The sequence below is a fragment of the Otolemur garnettii genome, unplaced genomic scaffold (genome assembly GCF_000181295.1).
Source record: "Otolemur garnettii isolate 467f Iridium unplaced genomic scaffold, OtoGar3 scaffold00228, whole genome shotgun sequence".
In the NCBI taxonomy this organism is placed as follows: Eukaryota; Metazoa; Chordata; class Mammalia; order Primates; family Galagidae; genus Otolemur; species Otolemur garnettii.
This window is the reverse complement of record NW_003852623.1, coordinates 1,515,643-1,532,843: the sequence shown is the minus strand read 5'-3', so window position 1 is coordinate 1,532,843 and position 17,201 is coordinate 1,515,643. Positions and strand designations below refer to the sequence as shown.

General features: G+C 37.1%; 1 protein-coding gene across 1 annotated transcript in view; it reads right to left on the bottom strand.

Moving 5' to 3' along the window:
- The window catches only part of CPEB2 (cytoplasmic polyadenylation element binding protein 2), a 67,734-nt gene that overhangs the window by 32,771 nt on the left and 17,762 nt on the right, over positions 1–17,201 (bottom strand). Inside the window, exon 6 of the mRNA XM_012812871.2 lies at positions 6,891–6,941. Coding sequence (XP_012668325.1) covers positions 6,891–6,941 — 51 coding nt within the window. The remainder of the gene's footprint in view (positions 1–6,890; positions 6,942–17,201) is intronic.

Here is a 17,201-nt window from a genome sequence, read left to right as displayed (position 1 = left end):
TACTTTAAGAGCTATGACACTGTCACGATATAACATTTGCATGAGGTTTTACCATTTACAGAGCACGCATATACACAGGTGCACACGTATACGTACATATGTGTGTTATCTCAACCACAGAAAACTACGAAATTAACAGGAGATGTACAGTTTATTCTCATTTGTGTTAAAATCCACAAATTCTGGTTTAATCTGATCATACAACATAATAGCATCATAAATAATTTTCACAATGAATGGAACTAACTTGAATTAAATTCTTGCTTTTCTACTTATTATAAAGACAGGTATGGCACATATAATCCAATAAATTACTATTCAGATCCAATCCACATTATGTGAAGCTCCGAATGGAAGTAATTCTGGACGACACAGATGACTGAGAAGACACCCCTCTACTAAACTGATACTCAGAAGTCCGCACAGCTCAGATAGAATCTAAGAAATCAATCCTTGTTCAAATTTGCTTGGTTACAGAAATTTAATGATATACTATAGCTAATAATGCCTGTTGATAAAGTAATAGCTACCCACTAAGTGTTTATATGTCTAATCCTGAGTTATGAGAGACTCAGGTACAAATTACTATTAAGACCTGGAATTAACTGATAAAGTCTAGGCAGTTAACAAACAAAAATAACTTACTAAAATTAAGATCTTATTTCATGTTCATAGAATTTTTTTTTTAGGCTGGGAAAAATTCATCATGTAATAAATCTTAGAATATGCATTAAAAGTTGTCAGAAGATCACATCATTAAATATATTCTCTTTTAAAAATGTTATAAAATATATTTCTAATTTTTTCTAAGATATTTAATATAGGGACGTATGCCTACATGGGGTGAATATAACATTGGTACCTCTGTTAAAAAAAAGTGAGAAAAACTACGTAGTCATTCATACCTCTAAGAAATAACTCAATGAACACAGGCTTATTACAGCCTTTTATCTAAATCTAACTTCATTTGCATTCTTGCCATTCTAGTGTCTTTATTTAGCTATATAATCTGCTATACTTAGCCTGTCCCAGAGCTCCAGCTACCTCAAAGCCTGGCAGGTTTATCTTGCAGCCTACCTGACCTACATATTAGTTTAGGGTGAGGGCAGGAGCAGAGGAGCCTTTAGAATCACGTCATCTATGTCTTTTAAGACTTATGAAGGCCTTACAAAAACAATCTCAAAGTGATGGGAAATCAGAAAAATGAGACTGACAGAAAATATTCTAACAGAGCTATCAGAAACAGGCTATAAAAAAGTAAATTCTCTGAAGTCTTAACAGTTATAGTAACATAGAAATGGTCAGTAGGCCCCCAAACACCCCACAGCATGATCAGGAACCTGGCCGCCTGCCCATCCCAAGGAAAGGCCCAGTGATACTAACCCAGGATAAGTCTGTTGGAAGGAATTTCATTCATGGGTGTAGAGGGTCAAAGATTTATAAAGCAAAATCCTATTTTCATCAAGTTTAAAGTCAAATGATGAATTATGAAGTCATAATGTAGCACATCATTTCTGACCTACTGAAAAAAATCAGTGACATCACAACCAGTTTATGTTCTTAGCTGAGGCTACTCAATACTAAAATGGAGAAAGTGTGTATAAATTTCATCGTATCTTAAGTTTCATCTCATTCCTAGGCTTGGACATAATAATTTAGAAAAGTTCTCCAACTATCTCATACCTGAGGAATTTTAGAATCCTGTGAAGAGTTATTCCACTTATTTTTTGGACAACTTTCAGATTCCAAGTCTCTACATTACCAAAGATAGAACTGAGTGCAGATGAAGCTAAACCATCTGAAACACCTCCTGTTCCCCGTTATGGAAACAACCAATCTACTACCATCACACAAAACCACGGTGTGTGCACTCACTTTCCGACCAACGTTCTTACGTGAATTCCTGGAGTGTGTTCCACTATAACTCTGAACAGGATTATCAGAAAACTATCAGTGAGGAAAAATCCCTGTGTGACTATTATACAGTTTAAAAAAGACTTCTTTAAACAAATATTCTTCTCCAAACTTACTAAGAACGTGATATAGAAAAAAAAAAGATAGGGGAAATTTATTGTATCAAAATTGTATTTATAACAAAATTTCAAGTAGATATGTTATATAAAGCATTATTAAAAACTACAAAAAACTCATTTATACAAAAGGAGGAACTGGCTATTTAACAAACATATGCATACCTATGTATATTTGTTAACAATACATTATTCATGTGTGTGCTTATTTCAGATAACAAGGCGGCTCTGGAAAAAGCCTGGAGACCTCTCCTGTAAAAATGACCTTACAATTTGGGCCTAACTTCCAAATAATCTTGGTGGTGCCCCAGAACCGAATGGTTCCAACCTTTTGACAGGTGTACTGTGAGCGGCTCACCCAGCAGCTGTGGGAGGAGGGCCAGGCTCACAGGCCACGCGAGCTGGGAACTCGGGCTACAGCTCTCTTGGTGAGGAAACTAAGTTTTTATTTCTTCAACTTGAAAAAGCCAAAACTAAGGAGGGAAATATACACCCCAAATCATAATCCTTTTCAAGACTCAAAAGAAATCTGTTTATTGACTCCACTAGCTCCCCCACCATACACAAGAACTGATGGCTCACAAGTTTCCTTTCTTTAGGATGATTTCACACGGGGCATTAGAAGATGTCTTCAGAGATACAATTTTGTTACTGAGTAGGTTCTCTTAACTAAAAACTATACATACCTTTTTTCTTCCTAAAAAGTATAGAACTCTCTTGTTCGCATACATATCTGCATGTGGTAGTGACAGCAAATTTAAATTTCAAACTAGCTTGCTAATAAAGCAATGCCTGGCCTCTACCTCCACCCTACCCCATACTTCTTTCTGCTTTTGTTTCCCTTTTGAAGAACCATTTGCCTTCATAGAAATGTAAGCTGTTTTCCTTGGAAAGGGGGTGGAGAGTACAATGCAACCCAAACAGAAATGCCTGAATCATCTATTATTTGTATTTGTTCCTTACTACTATGGACACAGAGGGGTTTTTTGTTGTTGTTATTGTTTGTTTCTACTACTGGTAATAAAAAGATTTATACACTTAGAAACAGAAACATTCAAGTTGTCATTCTAACTTCAGCAAGTACTGAGTCTTTGGATTTCAGACAATCTACACATCCCTGTATTATGTGACATCCTTAAAGTGTCTCTGGACACTTTAATATGGACTCTTCCACAATATCTTAATAATTTAAGAGTGGCAGCCTTCAGCTGTCAATTCAATGTAATTTGAGGAACACGGTCTGTTCAGAAGTAGGAGACTGACAGTCGATATGTGACATTTTAAAATTGTTTTTAAAATGTTTTTATCTCTGTAACAACTTAATGAGATACGGAGCTGTGGTATTATACCACTTTTTTTAATCTCCCTGAGTCAACAGAGGCTCAGAGTTAAGGATCTGCCAGAGGCACATCATAGTTTTACCAGGTTGAACAATTTCCAGACTATTATCCATTCCCTGTTCATCCCTTACTAAAGAAATTTTTAAAGGTTTAACCATAATTGCTAATTAACCATTAACGTAGAACCATAAAAACTTCAAAATTTCGTCATATCTGCCTAACAACTTTACTATTATTTTTACAGTGCTTTTTATAAAAGGAATTCAATCGTAGCATCTTATAACATCATAGATTTCTGTCAGTTCTATTTTTAAAGAAATGCTCTTTAATTGTAATAGTCCTACATTTATTTTAATGTGTATCTGTACATCAAAAGTCATCTTACGTACTCCACGGAGCAAGGACACTACACATCTGAAAACACTGGCTTAAGAGTTATTGACCCAAATTTTGTCCCAATATAGCTTCTACCAATGGTTCTAGCTTGGCTTTCTGCAATAACATAAAATGAGCTTTCTTGGGTAACTACCTATAATTATCTTTCAAATAATCGAAAATATCAGTTTTCTCTCAGTTCTATACTCTTCAAAGAAAACACCCAACTCCTTCCCCTATTCATGGGATGCGATTTTCACTCTTTCAGGGTCTCCTTCCTCACTTTCCATTATCACCCACTGCCACAGCCAACATTCACTTTCAGAACAGCTCTAAATAATTTCCTAGCGTGGATTCACTCACTGCCCCCTCAGAGCAGTTCCCCGAGGCAGGTGTTATGCCATCTCTGTTGTAGACTTGGAGAAGCACAGTCACAGTGAGGTTACAGAAACTGCCCGAGGTTCCACAGGTGGAAAAGCAAACTTGTGTTTAAACCCAGATAATCCGGCTCCAGAGTCCAAGGTACCAACCACTAAAAACGATGGCTAAACCATTACAAAACTAGACTAATGCAAAATTTATTAGTAAATACTGATTTTTAAAGTCATTAATATTAGCTATGTTGACTGGTTAAGTCATGTAACTTTACTTAACCAATTGCCTAATAGTGAGTTAATCTGTGATACACTTAAAAAAACTTTAATAATTCAGAAATGTGACCACATGGTCTATGTACTATGAAATAACATGATTGCTTTAATTAGCCAATAACATTTAATAAATACTTAGTATCATGACAGCTTTAATACTAATATCCTTTAATTTCTGTATCTCCTAAGGAGATATTGTGACAAGAATACAGTTATATTAAATCAAAAAAACAGCTCAAGAAAAATTTTCCCTTAATGTTTTAGTGCCCTTCTTTGCCTAGTTCTCTCTCCAATAATCTTAAAGTTCACTGAAATTATTTACATTCTTAATATTCCCACAAACACATAATACACCCAATTGTATAATTCTTGCTTTGCCTTTTAATCAATGCTCCCAAGAGTGAAGAAATTTTCTCTTTGGATAAAAGTGCCTCTTCCTGGCTGAAACATATTTTTATGACCTAGTTTCATTATCTTTTTCTCTCCCCTAGTCCCTTGCCAGAAACAGTTCAGAATTTCCAGTTGGCTTCCTGCATCGAGTCTGCACTGTGGCTCCAAGTGGCAGACTGCTGAGCGCTCACATGATAATTTTTTATTTGTCCACAGATGCAACTCTTGCCTGAAATGTGATAAAACACTTTTCAGCCTAACATCTATATTATTTATAAGGGCTCTGGCAACTGACAGAATCAATCCATAATGTTTAGTGTAACCAAAAATATTAAGTTGACTACCAAGCTCTGTGCTTCCACATAACTGAAGTAGTAAATGCTGTGAACACAGGCTCTTCTGGATCATCCCTGCTCACTAGCCATTCAGTAATTTAAAAACATCTGTGAGGATCTAACAAATTACCCCACAGACCGTTTTCCTTCAGATGGACTTTAAGAGAATATGTGAAAAATACATACATTCAGGTTTTTTGACAGAAACATTTTTCTGTTTTTCTAGAAATTAGAATAAAAATGTGAGTGATGTGTCTCACTTAGAATGTTAAAATAAAGTATTTAAGGAAACTGGACTGATACATAAATAATTTATTGTTATTTTATAAATCTCTTCAAGGGAATACCAAAAGCTATAAGCTATTTTCAGTTCTGTAATGTAAACTTGATTGCAACAAAATTTTTTTTGGTCATAAATTTAGAGTTGGAGACCAGCTACTCAAATGATAAGGCTTTTATCTTACACAGTAGAAAAGAAATTAAATAAAGATGTCCTTAAATGCAATTTCTAGTACCATTCTAATGAAAGTCATAGATACAGATATCGATGTAAAAATATCACAATTGACTAAGTTCACAAATGTGGCCTATAGGACCATGGTACGGTCTGGTTCAGACACGGCTTCTGTCAGAGTGCTCATTCTGGACTTAGTCCAGTAAGTGCTCATTCTGGGCTTAGTACTACCTAGGCAATTCTGCCTCTACGCATCCTGAAAGATTCTCACTAATTAGGCCCAGTGCTTAGACAAAGCTGGCATGTGGCTGACTTCTCAACACATACCAATGAGATGTTAAACAAACCCATCAAAATCCCCTCACTCTGCTTCATCAATTTTTTCTTTCATTCCCAAATTTTCCATCTACTTCGACAATGTCCCAGGTGGCCTGACATTTAGGTTCTACTTTTCTGTTACTACAGACTTTATTTATTATTAGTTTCAAGTGGTCTAGCTTTACACTGACCTTATATTCAGGCTTCTTTCCCCTAACTTCACTGCAATCATATTTCAACAAAGCTTTAGTTGAACTAGAAGAGCCGAGCCATTCCACTGATATTATGATTTTTAAAGAATACTATTTCTAGTCTTTCCTCTTCCCATTGCCCTTTCTCCACCCACCCTTATTTAAAAATACTTTCCTGAAGGATATTTTAATCCTCCATCCCCCTCCCACAGTCATGGATGTGTTAAGTACTGCTACTCTTTGAGTATGTTAATGTTTGTCCAATAGGAAAAAAAAACAAACTTTAGTAAAAGGTTATTCTTTTACTTACTCCGGTGCACTTCACCATGTAAACTATCTATCTAGTTTGATAAATTTGATGTGACCACCATATTAACAGAGTCATTAGTATGTTCCTTAGTTAAACACAAGTGCTATGCAAAGTAGCAAATTCTGTACACCTTGCAAACATTATCTCATTTAATTCTCACAATAAACCTTAAGGTGGTATTCCCATTTCACACATGGGGAAACTGAGGTCATAGTTACTTGCCCAAGGTTATACCTTGAACTGGAAAACCAATATTCCTACTAGGACTGCCTCCAAAGTCTGTGATCGCTGAATTAAAACCACACCATCACAAACACTCTTTAACAACTGCTTTACAGCCAGAACACCACGCTCAGATTCTTAATTCTGCTTTCTATATGGAAATAGTCATAGTTTTATTTCTATACTTATAAAATGACTACTTGTGCGTATAGGGGAGGTTCAGAGAAACATTTATTTACATAATCAGAAACATAAAATGTTTTTATAAAACTTACCATTTAACATCAACAGATTGTCAGTTCCTGGATGAGGATAGCTCAATCGACCTTTAAAAAGACAGGAAAGAGGAGTTTGAAGGTTATGGAGTTATTTGAAAAACAAAACAAACAAACAACAACAAAGGCAGGGTAAGGAAGAAATTATTGAGCACAGTCTGTTTCTTAAGAACTAAGAAGCTAACGTTTAGCTCAAAGTATATTAACTGAAATTATCTTTGAAAGTTGAGAAAAAAACAAAAATCCCCAAAACAGTTAAACCTTGGTTTCTAGATCATGAGATCACAATGTGATTTGGGAGCAATGCCAACAGAATAAAGCTTATTTGTTTTTTGAAATGAAAAAACAATGTAGATATCCTAGCTTTGCAAAGTTAATAAGGGACATGAACTTTTAAGAAATCTTTTCAAAGCTGTTTATCATTTTCTCTATAGATCTCTTTTCCTAAAAAAAAAATTCTGAAGAGAAGGAATTTATCTTCCTAAATCAAAACAATTAAAATGTTAAAAACTAAGCAGACAAAAACTCATCACAACTTGTCATTTAAGTCAATATGGCTTTACAAAGTCATATTTAAACAAATTGCTGAAGGCATCTTAAATGTACAGTCACAAATATTATTGGAAATTTAACTTGCTCAAAATTTACAAATGACTTAAAAACACAAAAAATGAAAATATAAATGCTGATAAGCAGAGTCATTGTTCGCTCCAGAGTTCTGTGTTCACCAAATGCAGAGGGGACAGCAGAGTCCACACTGCCGGGGAGACGAGAAAGGTGCGTGTGGGACACACCGGGGTTGTCCTGAGCTTTGACATCAAAACACTTGTGTGACAAAGTCCAACAGCAAGTATGATCAGTGTTTCTAGTCTACTAAAACAACCCAGAATTTTCCTCCAATGCCTGAATCTCCAGTAGGCTATTAAAAAGGTACATTAAACTCTTATTTAGAAACTGCTAAAAAGTTGGGAGCAGAAGTGCACAGGAAGTGCCAAGTGGAAGAGCAGGAAGTGGAGCTGCCGAACTGGACACAGGAATCAGCGCACCGCCGCCAAGTGTCACCGCTTACTCTGGAAACGTTCCTATTTCTAAACATCTTGCTGCAGTTGGCCCAGTTTAGAGAACAATTTAAGGCTGTGAAAAAAATTATCTGGCTGAAGATTCAAAATAAAAACAACTCCTCCAGAAGTGGTAACCTGTACTGCTGCTGAGTGTAAGGAAGGTGGCTCCGCCCTTCACACCGACCCAGTGCAGGAGGCAGACACAAACATGCGTGCGGCCACCTCTGTTTATGATGTAGGCAGCAGACACAAATATACAGTCTCAGTGAAATCTGCTACATGCCAGAAGAGTTACGCACAGTGTGATATATTCAAAAAGGAAAGGTAACAACAATGGCATATTTAGACAAACCTAAGGATTCACGCAAGACTTCTAAGAAAAGTAAACTGAGAAGAATCTTAATCTGAAGCCTACTTCCATCTTGAAAAGCAACTCAACTTTAAATCACCACATAACTATTCTCCAATGAGCTCACTGTTCATTTATGTATCCCAGGAGGAAGGAACAAGATACGTTCACTACTAACAGTTTTCAGATTGTCACAGCTCTCAAAGACACACTGTGTGAGGATAGTAGCAGGCAGATACCTATGTGCAAATGAAAATAAATTTGTATCCATGTTCTAAAATATTACCACCCTCCACACAGAAAAGTCTCTCAGCATAACTAAAAAGAGTATTCCCAAATGAAATAACCAAATTCAGACTCATTTTTAAGTATTCAGTTTTCACTAAGAACCTGCCAACTGACAGTAAGAAGTGACAACATTTGAGGATTTACTTGAACCAGGAGCTCTTCTAAGTTCTTTCCAATCAAGCATTTAATCCTAACAACAGTCCTATGAATTAGATACTATTATCTCTCCATTTTAAGAGGAAGATACTGTGTCACAGGAGATGATATCCTGGCAGGTAGTTGTGGAGGGGTCTGAATGGAAGCAGTCTGGCTCTGCACTTAATCACGACCTTAACACTGACTTACTATTCATAACACATCATTGCAAAGGTATGGATGGTGGGTTGTAGGTCAAATTCATCTCTTAAAAAATTCATAGAATAAATATATAGTATATTAGATAACTTAAACTTTAATAGAAAAAATCACATTACTATGAAATAAATTTCTCTCTATTGTGTAAAAGAGGCTGGCCCAGAGATGGTCAGTTGTTCCATTAATATTGCCAATATTCCTGTCCGTAAGAGGACTCTGGCTATCAGACCTGAACAGGGGAGCCCAGAGGAAAGAGCTCCCCCCACCCCAGCCTTCCCTGCCGTGCAGTGTGCCTGTGTCAGAAGTGGGCAGTGGGAGATAGAGTAAAACCGGCATGTGCCATTTCTGGGACACGCTGCATCCTTAAAAGGGCCCTGCTTCCTTCCTTCCCTCTTCCCTGTCTGGTGGAATGCAGCTATGATGCTAACCTGAAGAGGCCACATTAGAACACCAGGCTGAAACTGGGTGTGAAGGGGAACCAACAGAAGACCAAGACCAAAGCAGCATGGATCACAGAGACCCCCACACCGCTCTGTGAGAGAAACATACTCCGTGTTACCTAGGTTACTTAGGAGTTCTCTGTTGTTCCAGAAGAAACGAAGCTTACAAATAAAGTACTCTAGAAGTAAATTTGGGAATACTACATTTGAGGTAATCAGTGTAGCAAATCTGAAATGGAAATAATAATGTTTGTTATAAGAAATAATAATAATGTTTATTATTGTAGATATATGATAAAGTATACTAATTTCATAATGCTTTTATACATCTGGGTATGTACTACCTCTTGGCACTTCTTTTATGTTAAGATAACATATGATTTAAAATAATTGAAAAAAATGTACATTTGTAAGTGTCAGCGAATTACTAGAAAACCTACAGTATCTTAGAAACTGCCTTGCTCATCTAGTATGACTTAAATGTCAACTTGCATAATAATATGTACACAGTTGGCCTCTTGATCTGTGCATTCTTCATCTATAGATTCAACCAACTATGGATGGAAAAATACTTGGAAAAAATAAATTCCAAAAAGTAAAACTTGATTTTTTTAAATTTCGCACACTAATTACAACACTGAGTCCTGCACATGATGTTGCAGCATTGTAGCAGACATTATAAGTCCTACCTAGAGATGATTAAAGTACCGGGTGGCCATCAAGTTCCTGAGCAATTTTAAGTTGCACACTATTTTAAACTGTACATGAACTTGATGGCCACCCTGTATATAAAATGTCGGGTGTATCTTATATGTAAATATTACACTATTTTTTAAGGGACTTGAGCATCCCAGATTTAGGTATCCATGTGGGTCCTGGGACTCAGCCCCACCTGATTTTGTGTTAGCCACTGTGAATGTATATTTGAGCAACTAAAACTGCCAAGAAATATGACAACTGTATACAACTGGTCACTAGTAGACCCAGATGACCAGATTACATTTAGGCCCCTCATCCCCCACCATTCTATCTACACTGGCCTCTCTGCCTTACCATAAATATGGCATATGTCCATTTGGGGATCTTTCAACTTCCTCTGTTTTTCTGCTTGAAATTCACAGCCCAGAGATGACCAGAGCCTGCACACCTCATTTCAGTTAGGTCTTTAAGAGAAGACATCACAGATCAGCCTGCCTAAAATAACAGCTTCTTTCTTTTTACAACCCCCTGATGTTGGTTTTTTTTTTTTTTTTTTTGGTATTTTTTCTGGCACTGTTATCTAACTTTTTAAAACTGTCTTTATACTTCTTTTAAAGACCCATGAAGGCAGGGACTTTGTCTCTTTTATTCTCCACTGTATTTCTAGTACCTAAGGCAGAGCTTAGCACATAATAGCTACCACAAAATTCGCTCATTGCTCTTTGCCAAAAGAGATTTTTCCACAACTATTTTCTTTTCTTTAATGAATAAACACACAATGAACTCCAAAGCCCCAATATTCACAGTTAATGATATCAATCCATTCCTCATCAGTGATGAGAAATTTGCTAAATAACAATGCCACATGTCCTGCCAACTCTTTTCAACAGAAAAATAAACATTTAGATCACATTTTAGAATCATTAAGAACTTGGGTCAGAAATCACATCAGACCCACTAAAAAGAGAGGCAGGATTGTGTAGTGGTTAAAGCACAAACTTAAGAGCCACCAAGTTCCATCATTTACTGGCAGGTGAAAATTAAACAATTATTAAGAATAAGCCACAGTCATCCACAGTAAAAAAAAAGGTAAATATACACCTTTTAGTCAAGCCAATTAAATACATTAGAAATGCTAGGTAGAGCCCTCAGGAGAAGTGCTTAGATGTGTCACATGCGGTAAATAATATGCCCATGTTCTATATTGTATATGCACATTAAACACATATCATCTACTACGCCTTTCTTATGTGCATAAGTAAAGCACTGCTCCCACTCATTTGATAGATTCTTCTAATATAGTTCTTAATAACATACCAAAGTCAATTAAAAAACAGATTGATATGCAGTCTGGTAAAATCCACTTAGAATGTGGTCATTACCAACCTTGAATAACCCCAATCTCTGCTCAGATCCAAGGGGCAGGACAGTCATTCCTGACCTCACTCCCAAATCTCAATGCAAGCCTCATTAAAGCCTAAGAATAAGATCATACAAACGTAGAAGAGATCCTTAGATCCAAGGCACCAGATCCTAAGAGAGCAAAAGAATCTAATAAAAACCATCAATCTACTTCCGATTTAGTTGAAATTAATCTTGTTAACTCACTCTTGAATCTTGAACCTGTCATAATTTTTTGACCTAATAGTATTTATAAATTCTAAGACTTTTATGCAATCAATACTAGAAAATATACTAAGAAACACCAAAAAACACAGAATATCAGAAAGTTTTAAGTAAAGTGCAATCACAAAAAAAGCCAATAAAAGACTAAACTAAAGTCATCACATCTGGTAAGATAAAGTATTATTATATATTAGTTATTATAATCAGTGGTATTAATTAGGATATATGGCATTTTGTCATGAATAATGCACACTTTTTTGTCCAAATTTTTGAGGGAAAAATAAGGATGGACATTATACATGCATATTTAAATGATTTTAATTTTTACTTATGCTTATGTGTTAAAAGTTTAACTCTGTTAAAAAATAAATGCTAAAATTCCTTTATAATACAAAAGAAAGTATCTAAATATAAACACACAAATGTGTGAATGAAAAATTTCAATGAAAGATTATTTTCCTAGAAGTTTGGACCCTGAGCACAGATACACATCACACACAGTAAAATACGGTATGTAACCAATATGAAAACCCAAACTGAACTAATGATTACAAAACTTTTCACTGTAAAATGATTTTAAATTAAATTAATGCTGGTAATCATCACAAATAATAAATAGGCAATAAAACATTGCCGGTGGCAGCTGAAAACTGGTGTAAAACTTGGAAGTTGGCAGTATATACGTGGAGCATTAGAAACAAACATGTGAGTTCATCCTACTGAAATAAACACAGATAAAGCTCACTAATTTTACTGAAAATTTTGAATTACCTAAATGTCTAACTCTAGGGGAGTAGTTATACAAACTAATTTACATGTATGAATGTAATAAATATTTGAGAATGTGAATTAATATGAAAAATGTTTAGTCATTCACCTAATAATCAACTGAGCCTCTCTAATGCTTGGCATTCCGGGTAAGGTGAAAACAGGTGTGGTTATTGCTCCCTTGACACAGTATCCTGGGAAAGATATATATTTAAAAAACAAAGGAAAAAAAAACCTAATGAATCTAAAATGTACCCTGAATAAAAAGAAATACCCTTCTCTAAGGATCTTTCACTGGAGATAATCTCCACTTGTGGGAGCACCAGGGAGCTGCCTCTCAGGAAATACAACTGAGAGATTACAGAGACATCAACCAAGCAGGGAGGACCCAACACATGTGCTCAGCTCTGTGCTTTGGGGAATTTCTACAGGGATAGTTACGGAAGTTTTAAAGAAGTACAAGCCCATTAGGACAAAGAATGAAACAGGAGCTTAGAACAACCACAACACCAAATCTGGAGAGATGTACATGTGAAAAGTGGGGCAATAACTGACTTTGTTAAACCAGAAATCACTGAGTTAAACCTAAGCTAGTCTGTGAGTGAAGAAGACCATTGAGAAACAAGCCATTTACTGCAGTAGATGCCTGGACAGGGTCAGACATGAGCAGCTCTGGTTATCACCGAGGGCAGAAACGAAAACAAAGAAGTTGACAATTCCCTCTTTTTATTTATTTATTTTTTTTTAAGACAGAGTCTCAAGCTGTCGCCCTGGGTAGAATGCTGTGGCATCACAGCTCACAGCAACTTCCAGCTGTTGGACTTAAGCGATTCTCATGCCTCAGCCTCCCAAGTAGCTGGGACCACAGATGCCTGCCACATTGCTCGGCTATTTTTTGTTGTTGTTGCAGTTATCATTGTGTTTTACCTGGCCCTGGTTGGGTTTGAACCCGCCAGCCTCTGTGTATGTGGCTGGTGCCCTACCCACTGAGCTATGGGTGCCGCCCAATTCCTTGTTTTTAAAAGAGCCCCAAATACACACAACCCCTTTCTGGCTCTTCTAAGAGACTGAGCAGCTAGGCCTAAAGCTCCCAGGCAGAAGGCTGGAAGACACACATCTGGATCCATTTCCCAGACCAAAAGAAAAGACCCAGATACAGACACTGTAGTCTCTCAACTGAATAGCGGCTTAGAGCAATCATTATTTGTTGGTAACCCCAACTCTGCATAGAGCTACCAATTCCCACAATTGTATCTTACCTTTAAATATGAGTGAAGAGTAAAGGATTATATTTCATCAAAGCCTCCAAAACATGAGGAAAAAAAAGAGAACATAACCAAAAAACATAAAAGAGGAACTCAGAAGAACCACAGACAATACAAGGAACTGGAAAAATAATCTTCAAACACTGTAATATCCTCCAGAGAAATAAGATCAAACAAGATGTCTCAAAAAAAAAAGAATAAAACACAATAGGAAAGTTTGAGACTTATTTTTAAAGAGGATCTTGAAAATTAGTTAGCAAAAATTTTAACTTTAAAAACTCAATATAAGAGTTAAAAAAATAAAGAGATATCCCTTCAAATGCAAAACACAAAACAAAGGAAGAAAGAAAAACAAATAATGAGGATAGGAGGTTTAACATTTGAAGAACCAGAATCCCCAAAGAGGTAATATAAAAAATGGAAGAAATCATCAAAACAAAAATGCCTCAAATTTCCAAGAACCGAAGAAATCAATCTCTGAATTAAAAGGGTCCAATGAATGTACAGTTCAATAAATAAAAGAAATAAAGAAAGGTGTGTCTATAATACCTAGAGTGTAGCAAACACCAAAGCATAAGCAGATTGCTTACAAATAACTACATCTGAACAACAAAAAGTTCAGAGCGGCTGCCTGTAAAAACAGGAATCACAACAAGACTTAGGACACTACTTGACGTTTTAACCTATGCAACTAATTTTTAAAAAAAGTTAACTGGTTAGAGAGAAGGTAAAGATTTAATTAACCTAAATATTATATTTTAAGTTTGTATATATATATATATATATATATATATATGGAAAAAGATTGGAAAAATTACCTGCCAAAATATCAATGATAGTTATTTTAGTTTGTAGAGTTACTGGTGATACTTGTTTTGGCTAGTTTCCAAATTTTCTTTAATGAGTAAATAAATACTCCTTTTTGTAAAAAGAAAACAAGCATTTTTAACAAGGATAAAATGCTACACTTTGGAGAAAAGCCTTCAGAAGAAAGTCTCAGATACACCTTCAAGTTCACAGCAGCTAACATTCACAGGGTCAATCATCCTGCTACTTGCTTTATCCCTGCAAGTTATGCAGAAGATACCACCTTTCTGTTGTCTTACTTTCCATAAAAATCAGAGCCATAAACACATCTAAAATCATAAGAAAGATGCTTTAGGGTAAGGCTTGTAGTAAGCACATGTGTTTTGAATAAATAAATGTGAATTTTAAGAAAATACATTATAGTGTCTGTCTGATAGGACTTAGTTTTCTTAAAAAAATTGCAGTCTTGTCATAGTTAAAATTACCTACGTGCATATTCAAAGATACCTGGAAGAAATAACTCAAGTGTGTCCTCAAAATGAACAATACCATCAGCCAACACAACATTCTAAATTTAAATAATAGCTGTCTTGTTCTTTTGTTTAAGGGAGAATGAACTGATCCACACATATAGAAAAGGAGCAGATTATTTAAAATAGGTATACAAATGTAAGACCTCAAAATAAAAACAGGACTTGGCAAAGCATGATTTGCTTTAACCATTAAAAAAAATCCATGGTTGTGCTTCCTTGAAAAGCAAAACATTTGCTAACAATCAAGGCAGTCACCAGAAAATAGGATGTTAATGGACAGAAACCACTGCAGAATAAATAAAGCAGACTGGGCGGTGCCACGCACACCAAGGAAAGCCTGTGACAGAGCGCGAGTGTCCCCACCCAGGGCCGGCCGGCCGGCACACACTGGACGGTGTCAGACCCAGGCAGCACGGGGGTCGGGTGGGGGCCCGCAGCACACGAGCTGTGCCAGGACCGGCCCCGCCAGCGTCTCAGCTTCAGCAGCCTCTTCATGCTTCCTTCCAGCACGTTCCCACCACCTTCCCACACGCACGGCCAGACCATAAAATCCTTAACACTAAACCACGGAGGCTCCTACTCTCGGAAGATGGAGAGGCTCTAAGGAAGTGTGGAGGGTGTCGGGGGCCGGGGCATTTCTTCAGTAGGATCACCCAGCTCTCAGGCCAGTAACTTACTACTTCCTTTGCATTCTAGAGATCTGCTTGTCTGTTTTCCTCCCTGCTGGCACTCTCACCTTTGCTAGTTTCTCTTGTCCTTTATATTTACAGTGAATCAAACGTGACTTTATAGCTCTGCCTCTCACCTCTGCCGAAGCCAGTCTCTGTGACTCCTGCCCCCTACTATTCACTTCTGCGGAGTAGCAGGCCACTCCCGGATTGAGGAGAGATGCCCTAGGAGGCTACGAGAAGGCTGTGGAAATGATGGCATGAGCCTTCTGGGGCAGGGGTACAGATGCCGCGGGGCATGTGCTCTGAGCCGTGTCATTCACTCTGGGGATTCCAGCACCAAGTATCCACCGTGGCCCTGTGGGGAGCTCCCCAGGCAATGAGCTGAGTTCTCCTGCCAACAGCTGTCCCAGCTTGAAAAGGATCCTCCAGTCCCAGTGCAGCCTTCACAGGACTGCAGCCTCACAAGACATCCTCAGCTAGAATTAACCAGTCCAACTGCTCCCAAATGCTAATTCATGGAAGTTGTGTGTGCTAATGAATGTTTGTTGCTGTTTCTGAGCAGGTAACTGTGGGGATCATTTTTTATACAGTTACAGACATCTAATGCAATCTGAGTCACTCAAGTTCACAGTTTTCTAGAAACTTTCACCATTAACCTAAGGGGAAACAAGGAGTTCATCTTAAAAATTTACCTTCCAACTCCTTTCTCCTTTTTCGTTAGATCCCATAAGGAATTAACACACACACTGCTGGTTTTAGAAAAAATGTTTTAAATGAATATGATAATATCCGTTTCACTATTTTTTAAGTGAGAGAAACAATTTTTTTGTACTAAACAAAGGGCAGGTGAGGTGGGTGATGTGGGTCTGATGGTGAAGGGCAGCCTTGTCATGGGAATGGGGAGGACGGGGGCCAGACAGGCGCTGACCCTGGCCGGCTTCTTCCACTGGCCACCTTCCTTCAGCAGATCCTCCTGCTAATGAGGAGTGGGGAGGAAGACAATATTCAAAACGATAAACCCAGGAGGCCGCAGAGAAGGAAGGAACACCCTCGTAAGTGGCGGCACTCAGGCACAAAGATCATCTTAAACAGGACGATGGCGCTGCCCTGAGAAAGCTCTGGTTTTGTTCTTCTAACCTATGCGGAGGTTTCGCAAATGATTCTTTTTTCTCTTTTCTTATTCCCTGCCATAAAACATGTGGAACGTAAAATACTGCAATTAGAAACAGATTCATCACCATGATGATCCCTACAGATGGCAGTGGACACGTTCTCTCCCTCCCATAACCAAAGACCATTTTTCTAACAAAAGACTTTTGAATTCACTTGAAATTTTAAAATAATTACTAAATTCCTCTTAGCCTTATGCTGCCATTTCCTTTTCAAAGACATCTAGATTTCTCTCCACTTTTATAATAACCAATAATAGGGAAAGAAAAAACTCAGGTAA